This window comes from Lactuca virosa, chromosome 5 (genome assembly GCF_052849685.1).
Source record: "Lactuca virosa cultivar CGN04683 chromosome 5, Lactuca_virosa_CGN04683_v6, whole genome shotgun sequence".
Lineage (NCBI taxonomy): Eukaryota > Viridiplantae > Streptophyta > Magnoliopsida > Asterales > Asteraceae > Lactuca > Lactuca virosa.
Genome location: NC_136430.1, coordinates 120,797,731 through 120,811,239, shown reverse-complemented (window position 1 = coordinate 120,811,239; position 13,509 = coordinate 120,797,731). Strand labels below are relative to the sequence as shown.

The 13,509-nt window shown below is 34.6% G+C and overlaps 2 protein-coding genes across 4 annotated transcripts; one reads left to right on the top strand and one right to left on the bottom strand.

The window, feature by feature from the left end:
* Positions 1-940: 940 nt before the first annotated feature.
* On the top strand, positions 941-3,328 carry LOC145117563 (uncharacterized). Of its 2 annotated transcripts, none has more exons than XM_079053856.1 (5): positions 941-996; positions 1,194-1,310; positions 2,171-2,343; positions 2,422-2,556; positions 2,694-3,328. In XM_079053856.1, exons 2-5 carry the CDS (start codon positions 1,238-1,240, stop codon positions 3,099-3,101), a joined length of 789 nt encoding a protein of 262 aa, XP_078909982.1. In that variant the 5' UTR covers positions 941-996; positions 1,194-1,237; the 3' UTR covers positions 3,102-3,328. The 2 variants fall into 2 exon arrangements, with proteins under 2 accessions (XP_078909982.1, XP_078909983.1); XM_079053857.1 differs by having other exon boundaries at positions 944-992.
* Positions 3,329-4,635: 1,307 nt separating this feature from the next.
* Positions 4,636-12,701, bottom strand: LOC145115611 (multisubstrate pseudouridine synthase 7-like). 2 transcript variants are annotated; one of them, XM_079051947.1, is made up of 20 exons: positions 12,460-12,701; positions 12,117-12,195; positions 11,819-12,028; positions 11,511-11,725; positions 11,329-11,401; positions 11,170-11,226; positions 10,996-11,075; positions 10,847-10,909; positions 10,667-10,754; positions 10,492-10,594; positions 10,280-10,383; positions 10,115-10,188; positions 9,955-10,019; positions 9,721-9,896; positions 9,546-9,613; positions 9,400-9,460; positions 9,266-9,303; positions 9,096-9,164; positions 8,808-9,015; positions 4,636-4,806 (listed from the first exon to the last, which is right to left on the bottom strand). In XM_079051947.1, the coding sequence occupies exons 1-20, from the start codon at positions 12,675-12,677 to the stop codon at positions 4,768-4,770; spliced, it is 2,088 nt and encodes a 695-aa protein (XP_078908073.1). In that variant the 5' UTR covers positions 12,678-12,701; the 3' UTR covers positions 4,636-4,767. The 2 variants fall into 2 exon arrangements, with proteins under 2 accessions (XP_078908073.1, XP_078908074.1); XM_079051948.1 differs by lacking the exon at positions 4,636-4,806 and adding an exon at positions 8,513-8,726.
* Positions 12,702-13,509: the final 808 nt, after the last annotated feature.

Genomic DNA, 13,509 nt, shown 5'->3' with positions numbered 1-13,509 from the left:
CACATATCATTGTGGTTGACCTTGTCTCCTACTGTTACAACATCAAGAGAAGACAAACTCTACAAAACAAACTGGCACTTTGATCATTCAGTCTTGACGTTTATCTCAGAAACTTAGTATCTCGGACAGACAACTATTTCAGACACATTCTTCTCGAAAGTCTGATAGCTTGGAATTGTCTATGGATCACTTGTCATGAACTAACACCCCCCATAAAATAGATCTATATTGAGCTTGAAGACATACATATGCCTGATCATTGAATTTCCATGACTTTAACAAACAATTTTGTTTTAAAATAAAGTCTAAAACAATAAGAAAAACCGCATGACACGTCATGAAATGAGTAAAGACGTAAGGTCAATCCATTAACCACCAAGTATTTTCAAGATCCAAAACGAAAAACATAAACAACTAAAAAAAATCAACGTATCACACCCATCTAAAATTACAAGATCAATCTAGTACCAATCACCTAAGCTAATCCAATCACGTGCACCCATCATATCTTTGAGTACAATCATAAAAATAAAAATCCAATAAATAAAAGTTTTGTACTAAAGTTGTAATAATAAATAATAAAAGTTTTTACAAAAAAAAAAAAAATTACAGGAACCAAATTCTTAAAATGAATAAATTATGGATAAAAAATCTAAGAAAAAAAGAAAATTTGGGACATCAATCCGGGGGTTTCGGATAAAAAATGGTTAAAAGTCGGATTAAACATGTAAAAATAACGTTGGAGAACCAAATTTGTGAATACTTTAAAGTTTAGGGTGAAAATGAAAAAACAAATGGAGATGAGGGGTGATTGTTGTGCAAGGGTATAAGTACTGGACTGCGGCTCATGTTTTGCGAAAGATAGGAAACTGGACGCGCGGATCTTTTGTGATCCATGGGTCTACATGACCCGGATATATACTTGCTGGAGATGATTCCGTTCATAGCACACACTCGCACTTACAGAGTTTTTTTCGTTCTCTTACGCTAGGGTTCGTAAGTTCTTCGATCTTTTGTTCATTCCTTTTTCGAGAGTAGATTAGGGCTTTATGAAAACGTAATTTATTTCTTCGTGATTGCAGTTTGATAAAATCCGTCTTCTCTTAACGCTTCGGTTCAATGTAGATTATAGTTCGTTTGTTTTTTTCGTGCGTAAGCTGTTCGAACTGACACTATTTTTTTGATTAAATCAGGTTTGCTGGATCAGATTCGTCGTCTTCTCTAGGGTTTATCGGAAATGGCGGACGGACTTGTAATTTCAGGTTCAGGCTCTGGGATAAGTGCTGGCAAGGCTTCCTCTTCCTCCGAGGGTAAGCCCATCATCTTCCCCTTTTTGTTGTTAGTTTCTTGATTTATTGTTAGTTTCTTGATTTGATGTGGTTAGGGATCGAATTTTTGTGCGTTATCTTGCTGTGTACCCTGTTTTAACCTCTCTGTAGAATGTGTGTGTATTTGGATACTATTCTTCGTGATTGTGAAGGTTAAGGTTAAGCTGCGTTTGCACTTTGCAGGGCATATCATCACACACCACCAAATATACTAATTACATAAATAAATGCAAGAATTAACAGCATGCTTTTGTTGATTTGTTTATTGTAGCATTTGATTTTCATTTGTTGATATGATAGCGTGATTGTAGTTTGGAAAATCTAACTTATTAGTTATTACACACTGCTATAATTAGGTAGAATTTTCAAACTAGAAGAGCATGTTATAAACTTATAATTGGGTGGTTTTTTCAAACTAGAAAGGCTTAATAAGAAATAAAAATGAAAGTAGGATGATATAAACACAAACAGATGAAAGTATATTGCTATTATCTTGTATTTATCTGTATACTTTATAGAAATGTGATACGATGCTGGTTGGTTATGAAAAAAGTATTTTAAGTTGTTTAAGCTGTGTTTGCAGGACATATCACTTTTTTCATGTATCACGCCACAAATACCACCCACCTGTATAGTTGTGCCTTGTAATAGTTGTTATTGACAATATGATTTATTTGAATGTTATCTTTAACTTATAACATGTATTAGATAAATGTTCAATTTGTTATTTGCCATTTTTAAATAGGAGGGTAGAATAGTCATCTATTCATTGCAAAAGAGAAACATAGACTTATGTTGATCAACTGTTTTTTTTTTTTTTTTTTTTTTTTTTTTTTTTTCAGATCTGCCAGTTCAGGATTATGTAATTGTGTTTGATGATGGTACTGTCAACAACCGTATTTCTGATATCAGACCTGAAAAAATCTTAATCCGTTTGGATTGTGAAGCTCATGGGGAATCAAAAGTGGTGGAATTTGTGCTGAATAAGTCAAAAAAGATTGATTTGGCTGGGAAGGTAAGTGTTTTTTAGTTTTATATTTTATTATTTTTGTAAGTTAGTTAGCTGTGTATTTTAATTTTTTCTTTTGGACAGTTTCGTTGTGATGTTACTTATCATATCAAAGATGTGACACCAGCTACTTCCACAAGAGATGATTTGTATGTTCAAATTCGGATTAAGGGCAAAGTTGGAGTTAGGCTGAGGGATGCTGAATGTTGGTTCATTGGGGTAATACATCTTTTATATATATATATATATATATATATATATATATATATATATATATATATATACTGTGTCTGTGTGTGTCAAATGGTATTTAATATATACAATCACTTATCTTTTTATTTTTGTTGTTCAATCAGACTGTTTGGGGTACTGAAGTCCGTTTTCAAATTGACCGGAATGGAAGTTGGAGGATGGCGGAGCATGCTTATCTTGATATTGAACCGGACAATTATCTGGATTTGATTCTGGGGCGATCTTCCCCTTCCACATCAGCAAAGAAAACTGAAAGCGGGTCGAGTTTTGATACTGAAAAATCTCATGGTGTTAAGGAAGAAGCAGTAGAAGCAGTAAACACACAAGCTTTGTCTGATCCGGAAACTTTTCATTATTTGAACAATGAGCCGGTCGAGAAGCATCCACCAACTGCTTTGGAGTCCTCTGACTCTGATGTCCAGAGTGATGCTGTTAGTCATCCGCCTCCAATTCCCCTTGCTGAGAGAATTCCTTGGGTTTCATCTGTGAAGTTACTGTTGGTACCTCTCTAGTCCTCTAGTCATCGTTAGAGAGAGACTATCTTAGTTTGTTTTGATATTTTTGTCTCTCCAAAAGATTTTTGATGTGGGTTGGTAAAACTTCTGTGGCTTGTTTTGTTTTGTTTAGTTGGTTAAAATCGGAAGCAAATTAAAAACCTATTGTTTTCTTGGTTTGCAAATATTTGGAATGTAGCTATGTCAACTGCCTTTTGAGAGTTATACTAGATTTTTTTTTTCAACTTGCTGTTTTTAACAGTCTTTCTTGGTGAGCATTGTGGCTTGCGGTTTTTTCGTTTTGATTTTTGTCATCTGTGAAACACAAATTGGAGTCGCAAGTCGAGACTATGGAGAAAGGCATAGGAGAAGACAACACATAACCTTGACCTAGAAGTTCTTTTTTATTTCATAAATCAGTCCCCTCATGAATACTTTGACCTTGCCGGCAGATTACATAACCACTTACTTGTTGGGCTATGCAATCAATAAAAACCAAATCGTGTTGAAGTGGGTACCACTACCACTTCAAAAGCTCTAACCTTACATAAGGAGAGAAGATCGTAGGTATACTCAGCTGACATGTAAGCATCTTCGTAAGGCTATAAGGAATGCCTTTAATTTCCTACCCGTATGATGAGTTGGCAAATAAAGTCATGCGTGACTTTCTTTAAAATACCACCCCCATGCAGCGTAGGTGTGAACAATCGTGGGTTGGGCTACGATCCGATACAAATGAGAAAGAAAGATAAAAGGTCACGATACAAATGAGAAAGAAAGATAAAAGGTCATATGACCGTTTCAAATTTAACATTTCTTTTTTTAAACCCTCTAAATTAAATCTTTAAATACCAACAAAACTTTCACATTACAATACACAATACTTTCACTTCTTTCTCTCTATACTACAATCCCAAAGATGGATCAAAATCCAAACACTCCAAACACACCTAGTTCACCCACCAACACATTCGCATTCAACACAACACATCGCAAATACCCAAATGTCGAATCATCACCGGGAGGAGGTTTCATGAATATGTTCCTTCCAACAAACTCACCAATTCCGCAATCACTAAACCAGGAATTTTCGACACGGGTAGCACAAAAATAATTTCCCGATAAAATATAAAGAGTAATACCAAATTAACCACAAAAAAAAAAAAAAAATCACTAGTCATATAAAGAGTAATACCAAAGAGTGTTTGAATAATGAATCCATCTGTCACAAGTGAAAACAATTGTTCCTGTGATACTTTACCTACATCTTGGCTCCGACATAAATTGATTCTCAATGACAGAATGTTACTTACCAAAAATTGCAAAACTTCGATTAAAAATGTAGTTTTATCTATATGATCCAACTGGTTTATAATAATCACACAGTCCCAATCAACGAAACAGTTTTTTGGCTCCAATCTTTTCCAATTCGTGAAACTATTTGGTCACCTTTATAAACTATACTCTAAAATCTTGTTATCCTTAAAAATGATATAAGCAAGTTGATTACCAGTTACAAGCTAATTATGTTTGGAATATTAAGGAAGTCTCATTAACACTCAAAAATATGATGGATCCTCTCCTTATTGTACCATTCCAGAAACTTTACAAACTTTTGATCCGAAAAAGTTTATAAATTCCTCCATGAACATTAACAACTAAACAAACAATGATCAAAAGGAAGTCAGTTTGAAACGATAAAGTCTATATATGGTGTGTCCACCTGCATCATATTTTAGATATAAGCAGTAAGACACTAAAATTCATTTGAAATACACAATAAAAACTATCACAACAAAAAAGAATCAATGACACACAATGAAACAACACGTGACTTTACTGTATTATAGTCATCATATAATGAGTAAATCATGAATAGAAGTGCCTAGCAAAGTGTCTTTGAATCAAAGAATCATAGAAAGGGCGCCACTTCACTTTCAAAGGCTGAGACCAACTAGCTACACATAAATTGTTAGCTATGATCAAAGAGATCAATCTGTTTTGATCTAGTCATTTAGGCATAACATCAAACACTTGTAAGGCATAATGAAATAACCCTGAACACTTACTGATTTCCAGCAATAAGGAATACCCAAATGAATTAAAACTTATTAACAGTTGCATATGAAATCGATTATGAAAAAAAAACGAAAAATACCGAAACCCATTTGGAATCTAAGTCAAAAAAGAATTGTGAAAAATAAAAACTGAGGACAACATGGGTTAAGAACATGTGCTCATCTGATTCTTCATCTAATCATCTTATTTGGCAATTGACAAGATCTAAGGAGTATCACATGGGTAATCTAGTAGTAGCACTATGGGAACATCAAAAAAATTATATTTCTCGGAAAAACTTGAGGGGTAGCACAGGGCTACCCCAGGCTACAAGCTGGTTCCGCCCCTGCTCCTTTACCAACAACAATACCAACAAAACTAATTCCAACTACCAAACCTTTACCAAACACCAAACCAATTCCAACAATTCCAACAATCATAATTTCAACAAGTTCAAACTTAACTTTCTTAACCACAACCTTCCCAACCTCAATCTCCCCACAATGATGATGTTAAAAGGGTGCCGGAAAGTCAACCACAATCAACAAGAGAAGGCAACCAAGGGACTATGGAAAAAGGCTCAAAATAAATGGGATGAAAAATGAGGAAGAAAGGTCTAAAAGCTTTGCTAATATTATTATTATTTTTTTCTTAGTTTTGTTTCCTTTTTGTACATATGTATTTATGATGTTTTTCCTTGCATGCATTCGGTCTTAGTTCCTTATAGGTTCTTTCCATTCTATTCGTCTTAGTTTCCTTTTGTTAACCTATCGTCTTCTCTAGGGTTATTCTTCACTTTGTTCTTTCTTGAAGAAAAGAAAGGTCTAAGCTTTGGAGGTTTTATAGGTGCATTTTATGCACCTATTTTGCACGTCTATTTCTATATTTTTATTGCATTTTACTTCATAATTCTTGCATTTAGTTAATTATTTGGGCACTTGCATGTTTTATTCGGAATGCATAGTACTTCACTGTTTTTGATTAATTTTGTAGGCATTATGGAACTTGGAGCATTGGAAATATGGAGACGAGCTTAGAGCATTGAAGCATGAAGAGAAGATGGACTGGTCATGCCATGGAAGAAAACATGAATTACATCAAGTCATAATCAAGTTAAACAACAACATTGAGAACTAAAACTAGAACCATTCCATCAACTTGATTACAAATCTATTTCCTTTTTCTGCATGTTTTCAAAGTTGATTGTTATTTTCATTATTTAACTCTTGCAAACAAAACCCTCTTTATGAACGAAGTACCTTGCGCATAGAGGTATAAATTTTTATTCTGTGTCTCTGTGGTTCAACCCTGCTTGCCTTGTAATACTCTTTCATGCATTAAAGCAATGTATTTGGAGTCTTTTGTACCTGTAACACCCGATTCAAAGTACTTTTCAGTTTAGACCCTTGAGCTGTTAATGTTTTGCTGATTTGGTCTCTAGGGGGGGGGGGGGGGGGCAGAATTGCCAACTTCCGGAAAGTTGGAGTACGCTTGACGTACTCCTTGTACGCTGGGCGTACTAGTGCATTTAGGATCGCGAATTCAGTCCACGTACGTTGGGCGTACGTGGAGTACGCATGGTGTACTGTGGATTATGAAACCCTAATTTCTAGGGTATTGCACCCTGTTTATGCCTTATGATAGCCTTATTTGGTCATGTTTAGACACCCTCCACCTTCCCTTGTCCAGAAATCAAAACCCTAGTGAGTTCTTGAAAGTTTTGAGCCATAAAGAGTGTTTGTTGGTGCTTTGTGAAGGAGAAGAAGAAGTGGGCCATTTTTATTTCTGCTTGGAGCTTGAGGATCCGAGATTAGTTCATCATTTGCTAACCTTTTGAGGTAAAAAGCTCCCATTTTGCTAATCTATGATGGTAGATCTAGGGTTCTTTTGGTCCCTTTGTCCATAAAGATGATATGACAAGATGTTTTAACAATTCAATTCAATTTCATGAGCTTTTTAGTGAATCGCCATCTATCGCGTTGCAATGGAAGAATCAGCAATGCAATATGCGGAAATTGTGTTTTTGATGGTGTGATTATGACTGAGGAATTATCAAAATCAATTCGAATGAAAATCTCAAATTGTGTATCATCACCTTGCATTTTTACTATCATGCAGTAATGGATCGTGTAATAGATTCGAAGAGCGTAACCCCTGGTGGTGGCAGTGACGACCAATTGTCGCCACCGATGGCTTCGTCTCGTGGTGCAACATCTTCGACGATTCACCGGCATTCGCGTTCAGGATTGATTGTGAAGAGGTCACAGAACACCAAGGAGGCGGCACAGAGGCTTGCTCAAATGATGTCTCATCAGCAAACGGATGATGGCGAAGATGACGACGATCTCTTATTTGATTTTAGTCCACCCGCCACCACCTCCTCCTCCTCCGCCCCTGCCACCGGAAGGTCTCAAATCCGGCATCGTTCGCCTATGGTATGTATACCTGTAATAAATGATTTCCATGTCATCTAGATGCTATAGTTTTGTTGATATGACATAACAATTGTATAATTATCTTGTATTAGACAGTTCACACAGCTTTAGCTCCACGTATCGGCCGATCATCTCAACCAGTAATAAACCACGAACAATTTCAATCTCAATCAGCCCGTTCTTCATCTGACCATACTTCCAATAGCCTTCGCTCAGCTCCATCAATCACTACTGTCGAACATGTTCAACCTAATTCTGCTCGAGCTAATCGATCACCACAACGTTGCCGCCCCATGGAACAACCATCGTCTGCTCGAGCTATCTCAGCCGGTCGTCCAAGTTTAGTAATGAAGCCAGTCGCCATGGTGCCTCCCAGTGTTAATTTGTCACTAAGGCCAACCTCCGGTCGAGACACGCAGCCTGATGCTCAAAAGAATAAAAGGTATTTTGAAAATTTCCCGATAGATAGATCACTCCAATTTGAGCAAATTTTTGTGTAAATCATCTTCTATATTTTCAATTTGAGCAGTTTTTCTTTGGATCTGGGTGTTTTCGCAAGGGAATCTAGTAACCAACGTTCAGCTACTGCTACTACTGCTTCCGCTCCGACTTCTGCTACTGCTTCTACTTCTGCTCTGGAAGATGATGTAAACTCTCAACTCCCTCCCTCTCACCCCACCTGCGGACGCCATTAACAGTTGGTTGACCCAGGGTTGGCTTGAGCGTGGACTTGTTGAGCTTCACAAATTGGGAATCGAAGCTCAATTGTGGCAAGCATCTCGCAAGTTGGTTGACCCTGACTCTCAACATAAATGGCAATTGCACATTAATTTCTGACATTCCTTTTAGTTTGTTTTGTTTTCTTATTAGGCCACGTGGCAATCTTGGAGACCTTTTACATATGTAAGTATTGATTTGAAATTAGATGCGTTATAATAAATTCTCAATTCTTTTCTTTAATTCAATTATTTGTATAATTCAATATTTTTAATTTTCATTATTTTTTTTGAAGTTAAAAAATAATGAACCCAAGTCTCAAATCTACACAAAATTGCATAATAAATTAGACTAGGCTTCCAAAAGTGTTGTTTTCCTTCAATACTCAGTCTCGGTAATCTCCTAATTAATTTAAAGTCTTGTGAAATGCAGTCTGAAAAATCAGGAAGTTCATATAAGTACCTCCTCAATTCACAACATTAATTAATAATTAAAAAAATTAAAAAACACTTACAGAAGTTGATGTTTTTAGCAACTCCCTAATAGCCATAGTTGCATAGCAAGATGCTGGAAGTGTGAAGCTCAATTTAAGGGCTAACTGGTCTCCCAATTCCAATTCCAAAGACTCCTTTTTAACACCATCACCTTCATTGGCCTTTGAAACAATGTCTAAATCGGTCGTAGCCAATGGGATGCTTACATCTGTATACTTTATCAACTCCCTGAAATAATATTTTTTATTAAAATTCCAATTTTTTTATATGTAAGCAATGTAACTGTTCTTTATTTTTAATCAAAATACCATTCAAAATCCTTGGCTTTTCCAAATACTCGCCGATAAGCTCCTGTCATGCTGGTTAGCGAAAACTCCCTACCAAAAGAATTAACAAAATTAGTATTAAATAAAAAGTATTTTATTAATCATATTTGCAAAAAAAAAAAAAAAAAAAAAAAGTAAGCAGAAGAACTCACTTGACATTATGCATACTCTCCATCAAGCTCACACCATCCTGTCATGGAACAAAAAATAACACAAGAAATTCAAAACTAAAATCAGAAATTAACAATATATTTATATAAGAATAAAGAGAAGCAAGAAAACACACCTTGTCAGCCAAATCTTGATAATATTGTTGAATGTCATTATTTGGAAAAATTACCCTTGAACTGCCCAAATAAAAAAAAAATAATAATAATAATAATAAGTTTAAAGATACATAAAGTGTGAAGTTTGTGGGATGTAGCAACTTACCCAGGTAAAGGAAGGACAACATCAGAAACTGTATAATTCCCTGAAAGAATGTCTTCCTTGTTAACCACCTGTAAAACAAGCAAATAAAGAAAATATATAATTGGGTAGAGTTTTCAAACTATAATGTTGCAATGTAATAAGAAGAAATGAAATAATAAGGTTGATATTTCCTGACCTTTACTGAGGTACAAGTTCCTTCAGATGGAAGTGCATCAGCCTCATCTAAATGATTATTCTCTAATGAATCATTATTCTGTTCATATTCAGAATCATTGACTTTGACTTCCTTTATTTCATTACAACTTTCTTCATTACAATACACCAAATCCCCCAACACTACTTCCTCATTCCCTGAAACACAACCCAATTAATAATATAAATATATTTTTTTAACATACATAATTCGTACCATATTTTTGTACTCTCATGCTAGCTGCATGGTTCCATAGATAGCTTTGGTAACTGTGCACATACCTGAAAACAAACCACAAACATATTGTTCAAGTACTTGACATATTTTCTAATTTCTTTTTTTGATATTAATAATAATAATAAAAAGTAATACTTACATCATTCTAAGGGTCCTAGGAACAGCCTTTAGAGCTTGCAAGTAGTTCCCTGGACACTTTTTCAAACACTGCAGCTGATAAACAAAAAAATATATATAAACATAAATCAAATATAATATTTATTTAATAGTTATCATTGAATTAAAAAAAAAATGTGCAACTTACAATGGCCTTTTCAGCCACAAGAAAGCGAGGTAACTGTCTCAAAGTCCCATCAATGTCTTCACTTTCTTTATAATATTCCCGAATCCTCCTTATGTCATCTTTTTGTATTCAAAAACTTATATTAAAGAAAACAAATCATTATAATAACATATTTTTTTCTCAATTTATAAATTTTTTTTTTAAAAGATGATGATCAGAAACTAAAAGGATATCACCATCCCTTGGATCAAGAATCATGCTCACTGCTTCTTTCCATTCTCCTTTAAGTAATTTAGCACCAATAAGGTGAGTAGGTATAGAACCACTCCCAAATCTCTGTTTCAGAATCCATATATTAATATTTTCTTTTTTTAAATAAATTAATTCATGTGAGTGACACCTTATTACCTGCATACCAAAGTAGTTTACAAATCCATGTTTTCCTAAAGCAACTGCTGCTACTTTTACAGTATCCTCAGAATCTGCAACCACCCCCCTACAAAGATGCAAAAAGACGTAAATGCCCTCATCATTGAAAACACCCCTATAAAGTCCATCTATGATCTAACAAATGCAGCCTTATCAAACCTTAGTGTGATTGCGAATCGATTTCCATGGAGTTGACCAAGAAGAAGACCTTCATTGACATAACTAAATACAAATTACAAAATCAAACATTTGGGTGTTAAAAGATTTGATTAAAAATGAGAAAAAAGTTGTAAATTCAGTGCACTTACGAAAAGTCGCCAACTTTAATTCCAATTAATCTTTTATTCAGATTAGCCACTTTGTTTGCACGCTGTTTAAATACAGTGACCTGAAATTTCAAGTATGCCAAAATGTCAGACACTCAGACTTCATAGATAGAGAGAAAATGTAAAAATAAATAAATATTAACATTTAATATTTACCCTTTGAGTTGTTACAGCACGCTTATCTTTTGTACCAGAAAATCCAAATGCCCTTGGCTGTAAAAACAAAATCAATAAACAATTTTATCATTTAAAAAAAATTCCAATTTCATTGAATTACTCAAAATGATGTGTAAGCACTACAGTAACAACAATAACCTGAATGCCAAGCATCTTTCCAATCACCCCTAATGCCTCTTGTGTATCCTTGTTTTCCTTACAAAGATGAAATCTGGAGATGAAGATTCCAAAACATTGTCATTAATAAATATTAAAGAATATAAAGCTTCAAAAGTAAAACATTGTCATTAATGAAAGGATGTTGCTATAGTAGACACCACCTGAGAAACTTTCCAAGATGCTCAGGCCAATGATCTGAACCTCTACTATCATAAGGAGTCTCATCTCTTCCTTTCCTCTTCTTAGAACCTCTGCCTCTTTCATTATTCCCCCCTGAATTCAATCGCACACGTATGCATTTTGATGAGGATTCAGGTCCATCTACTGTGTCTGTAACCAAGAACTTGAGTTTCTCTTTGAAAAAATTATGAACTGCCTAAAGGGAGCAAATTATTAGTAAATTACACATACACATACTATTGATTAGCTATAGTTGATGAAAAGAAACATTGAGAAAAGAGATTCCTACTGTTCGATGAACTTTATCAGAACTTGGAGAAAGAACAATGGAGGTATTGGTAACTGTAACTCCATCTTCATCGTTTGAATTTATCTTATCTATAAATTCCTTCAGGGAGTTGGCATCAGAGTCACCAACTAGGGCACTAAACGATTCAATTTCACTACAATGGTTACCGTTTGGTTGATTTGTAGTCTTTGATTCATGTTCCTCTGCTGCCTGAATCGAAAAAATGTAGATCGTTAAACTCAGATGTTAAGATGAATGGAAATGAAGGTGAATTAGATGATAAGATATGGTAACAGACCTCCATTGGTGCATCTAAGGAAGTCAAATGAACAACATTTCCATCCAAATCCACTTCATTGACTATAAAATCAGAGTACCTGTAAACAAAAAACATAAAATCAAAAGGCATACTCTTCATTTGAATTAAATGTAAATTCACAACTGTTCCACGTTTACAGAATCATTACGAATGTTTATCGTTTACATTACATCATTTGACCTATAGATCGAAGTGCAATAACGAGAGAGGGAAGAATTTCGCACATAAAAAGAGGAGATTTCAGACAAAAGGACGAGCGAAGGTAGCTACAAAAGCTCAATTGAACTCAAATAGTGAAGGATGTGAGAGGGGAAGATGATACCTTTGCTTGAGAATGCCACGAAAGCCAGGGAGAGGGGAGATGTAGCAAGAGATGCCTACGTCGGATTCTTCGAGGGGGGATTTCATGGCGGCCGATTGTGATTGACTTAAACAGTAGGGTTTTAGAAGGTTGTTGCAGGAGGGTTTTAGTTGCCGATGACAACGAACGGGGAAGGCAGTATAGAGTGTAAGCAATCCCATGTTTCTATGTAGCATCATAGCATCCAACAACCCGAAATTGCTTCGAGGTTTTTTACATTTTTAATTAGAAAATAATTTTGAAAAAAAAATAACAAGCCCTTTTCTTTTCCAAACTTTTTTCATAAAAATAGCGACAATAATGAAGTTTTTTAAAAATAGCTCTGATTTTTGCAAATCATATCTACAAAAATCGATGTCGCCGGTATTTTTTTTTTTCTAATATCAACGACGATGTTTTGTGGCCTTCCAAAAAATGCGTCTTCTGTGAAAATCTAAAAAATATTGTATTTTCTGAAAAAAAACATAGATTGTTTTGTCATGTTTATTGCGAAATATAAATCGGAGGTCATACTTCAAAAATCGAAATCAATACTATAAAAATCAGTACATTATAGAGGTAGTAATCTTATAATAAATATTTCTAGAAAAAAAAAATCCCCATTTGTCTAAATTTTAGATTTTCGCTAGGTATTTTTATTTGATTTCATTAGAAAAAATTCTCAACTCACCATTTCTATTCTTGTTAACTAAACATGAGTTCTAACAGTTAAAAAGAGTCTTTTATTGTTGTTTGAATCGATAGTTAATGACAGTTAGAAAATAGAGAATCGATATACCTTAGACCGTTTGTTAGAAACTTTTGTGTTGAAATTCCGTTATATGTAAATTTATGGGATATATATAATTTTCTCAAACAGAAAACAAGTTTGGAATACACACCTAGTATCATTGTGTCTTTCTAATACCTAACACTGAAGTATGTCATACAAAATAGTTGATGAGGATAATGTGCCTAACATTGAAGTATGTCATACAAAATAGTCGATGAGGGTAATGTGAAGCGTTTAAA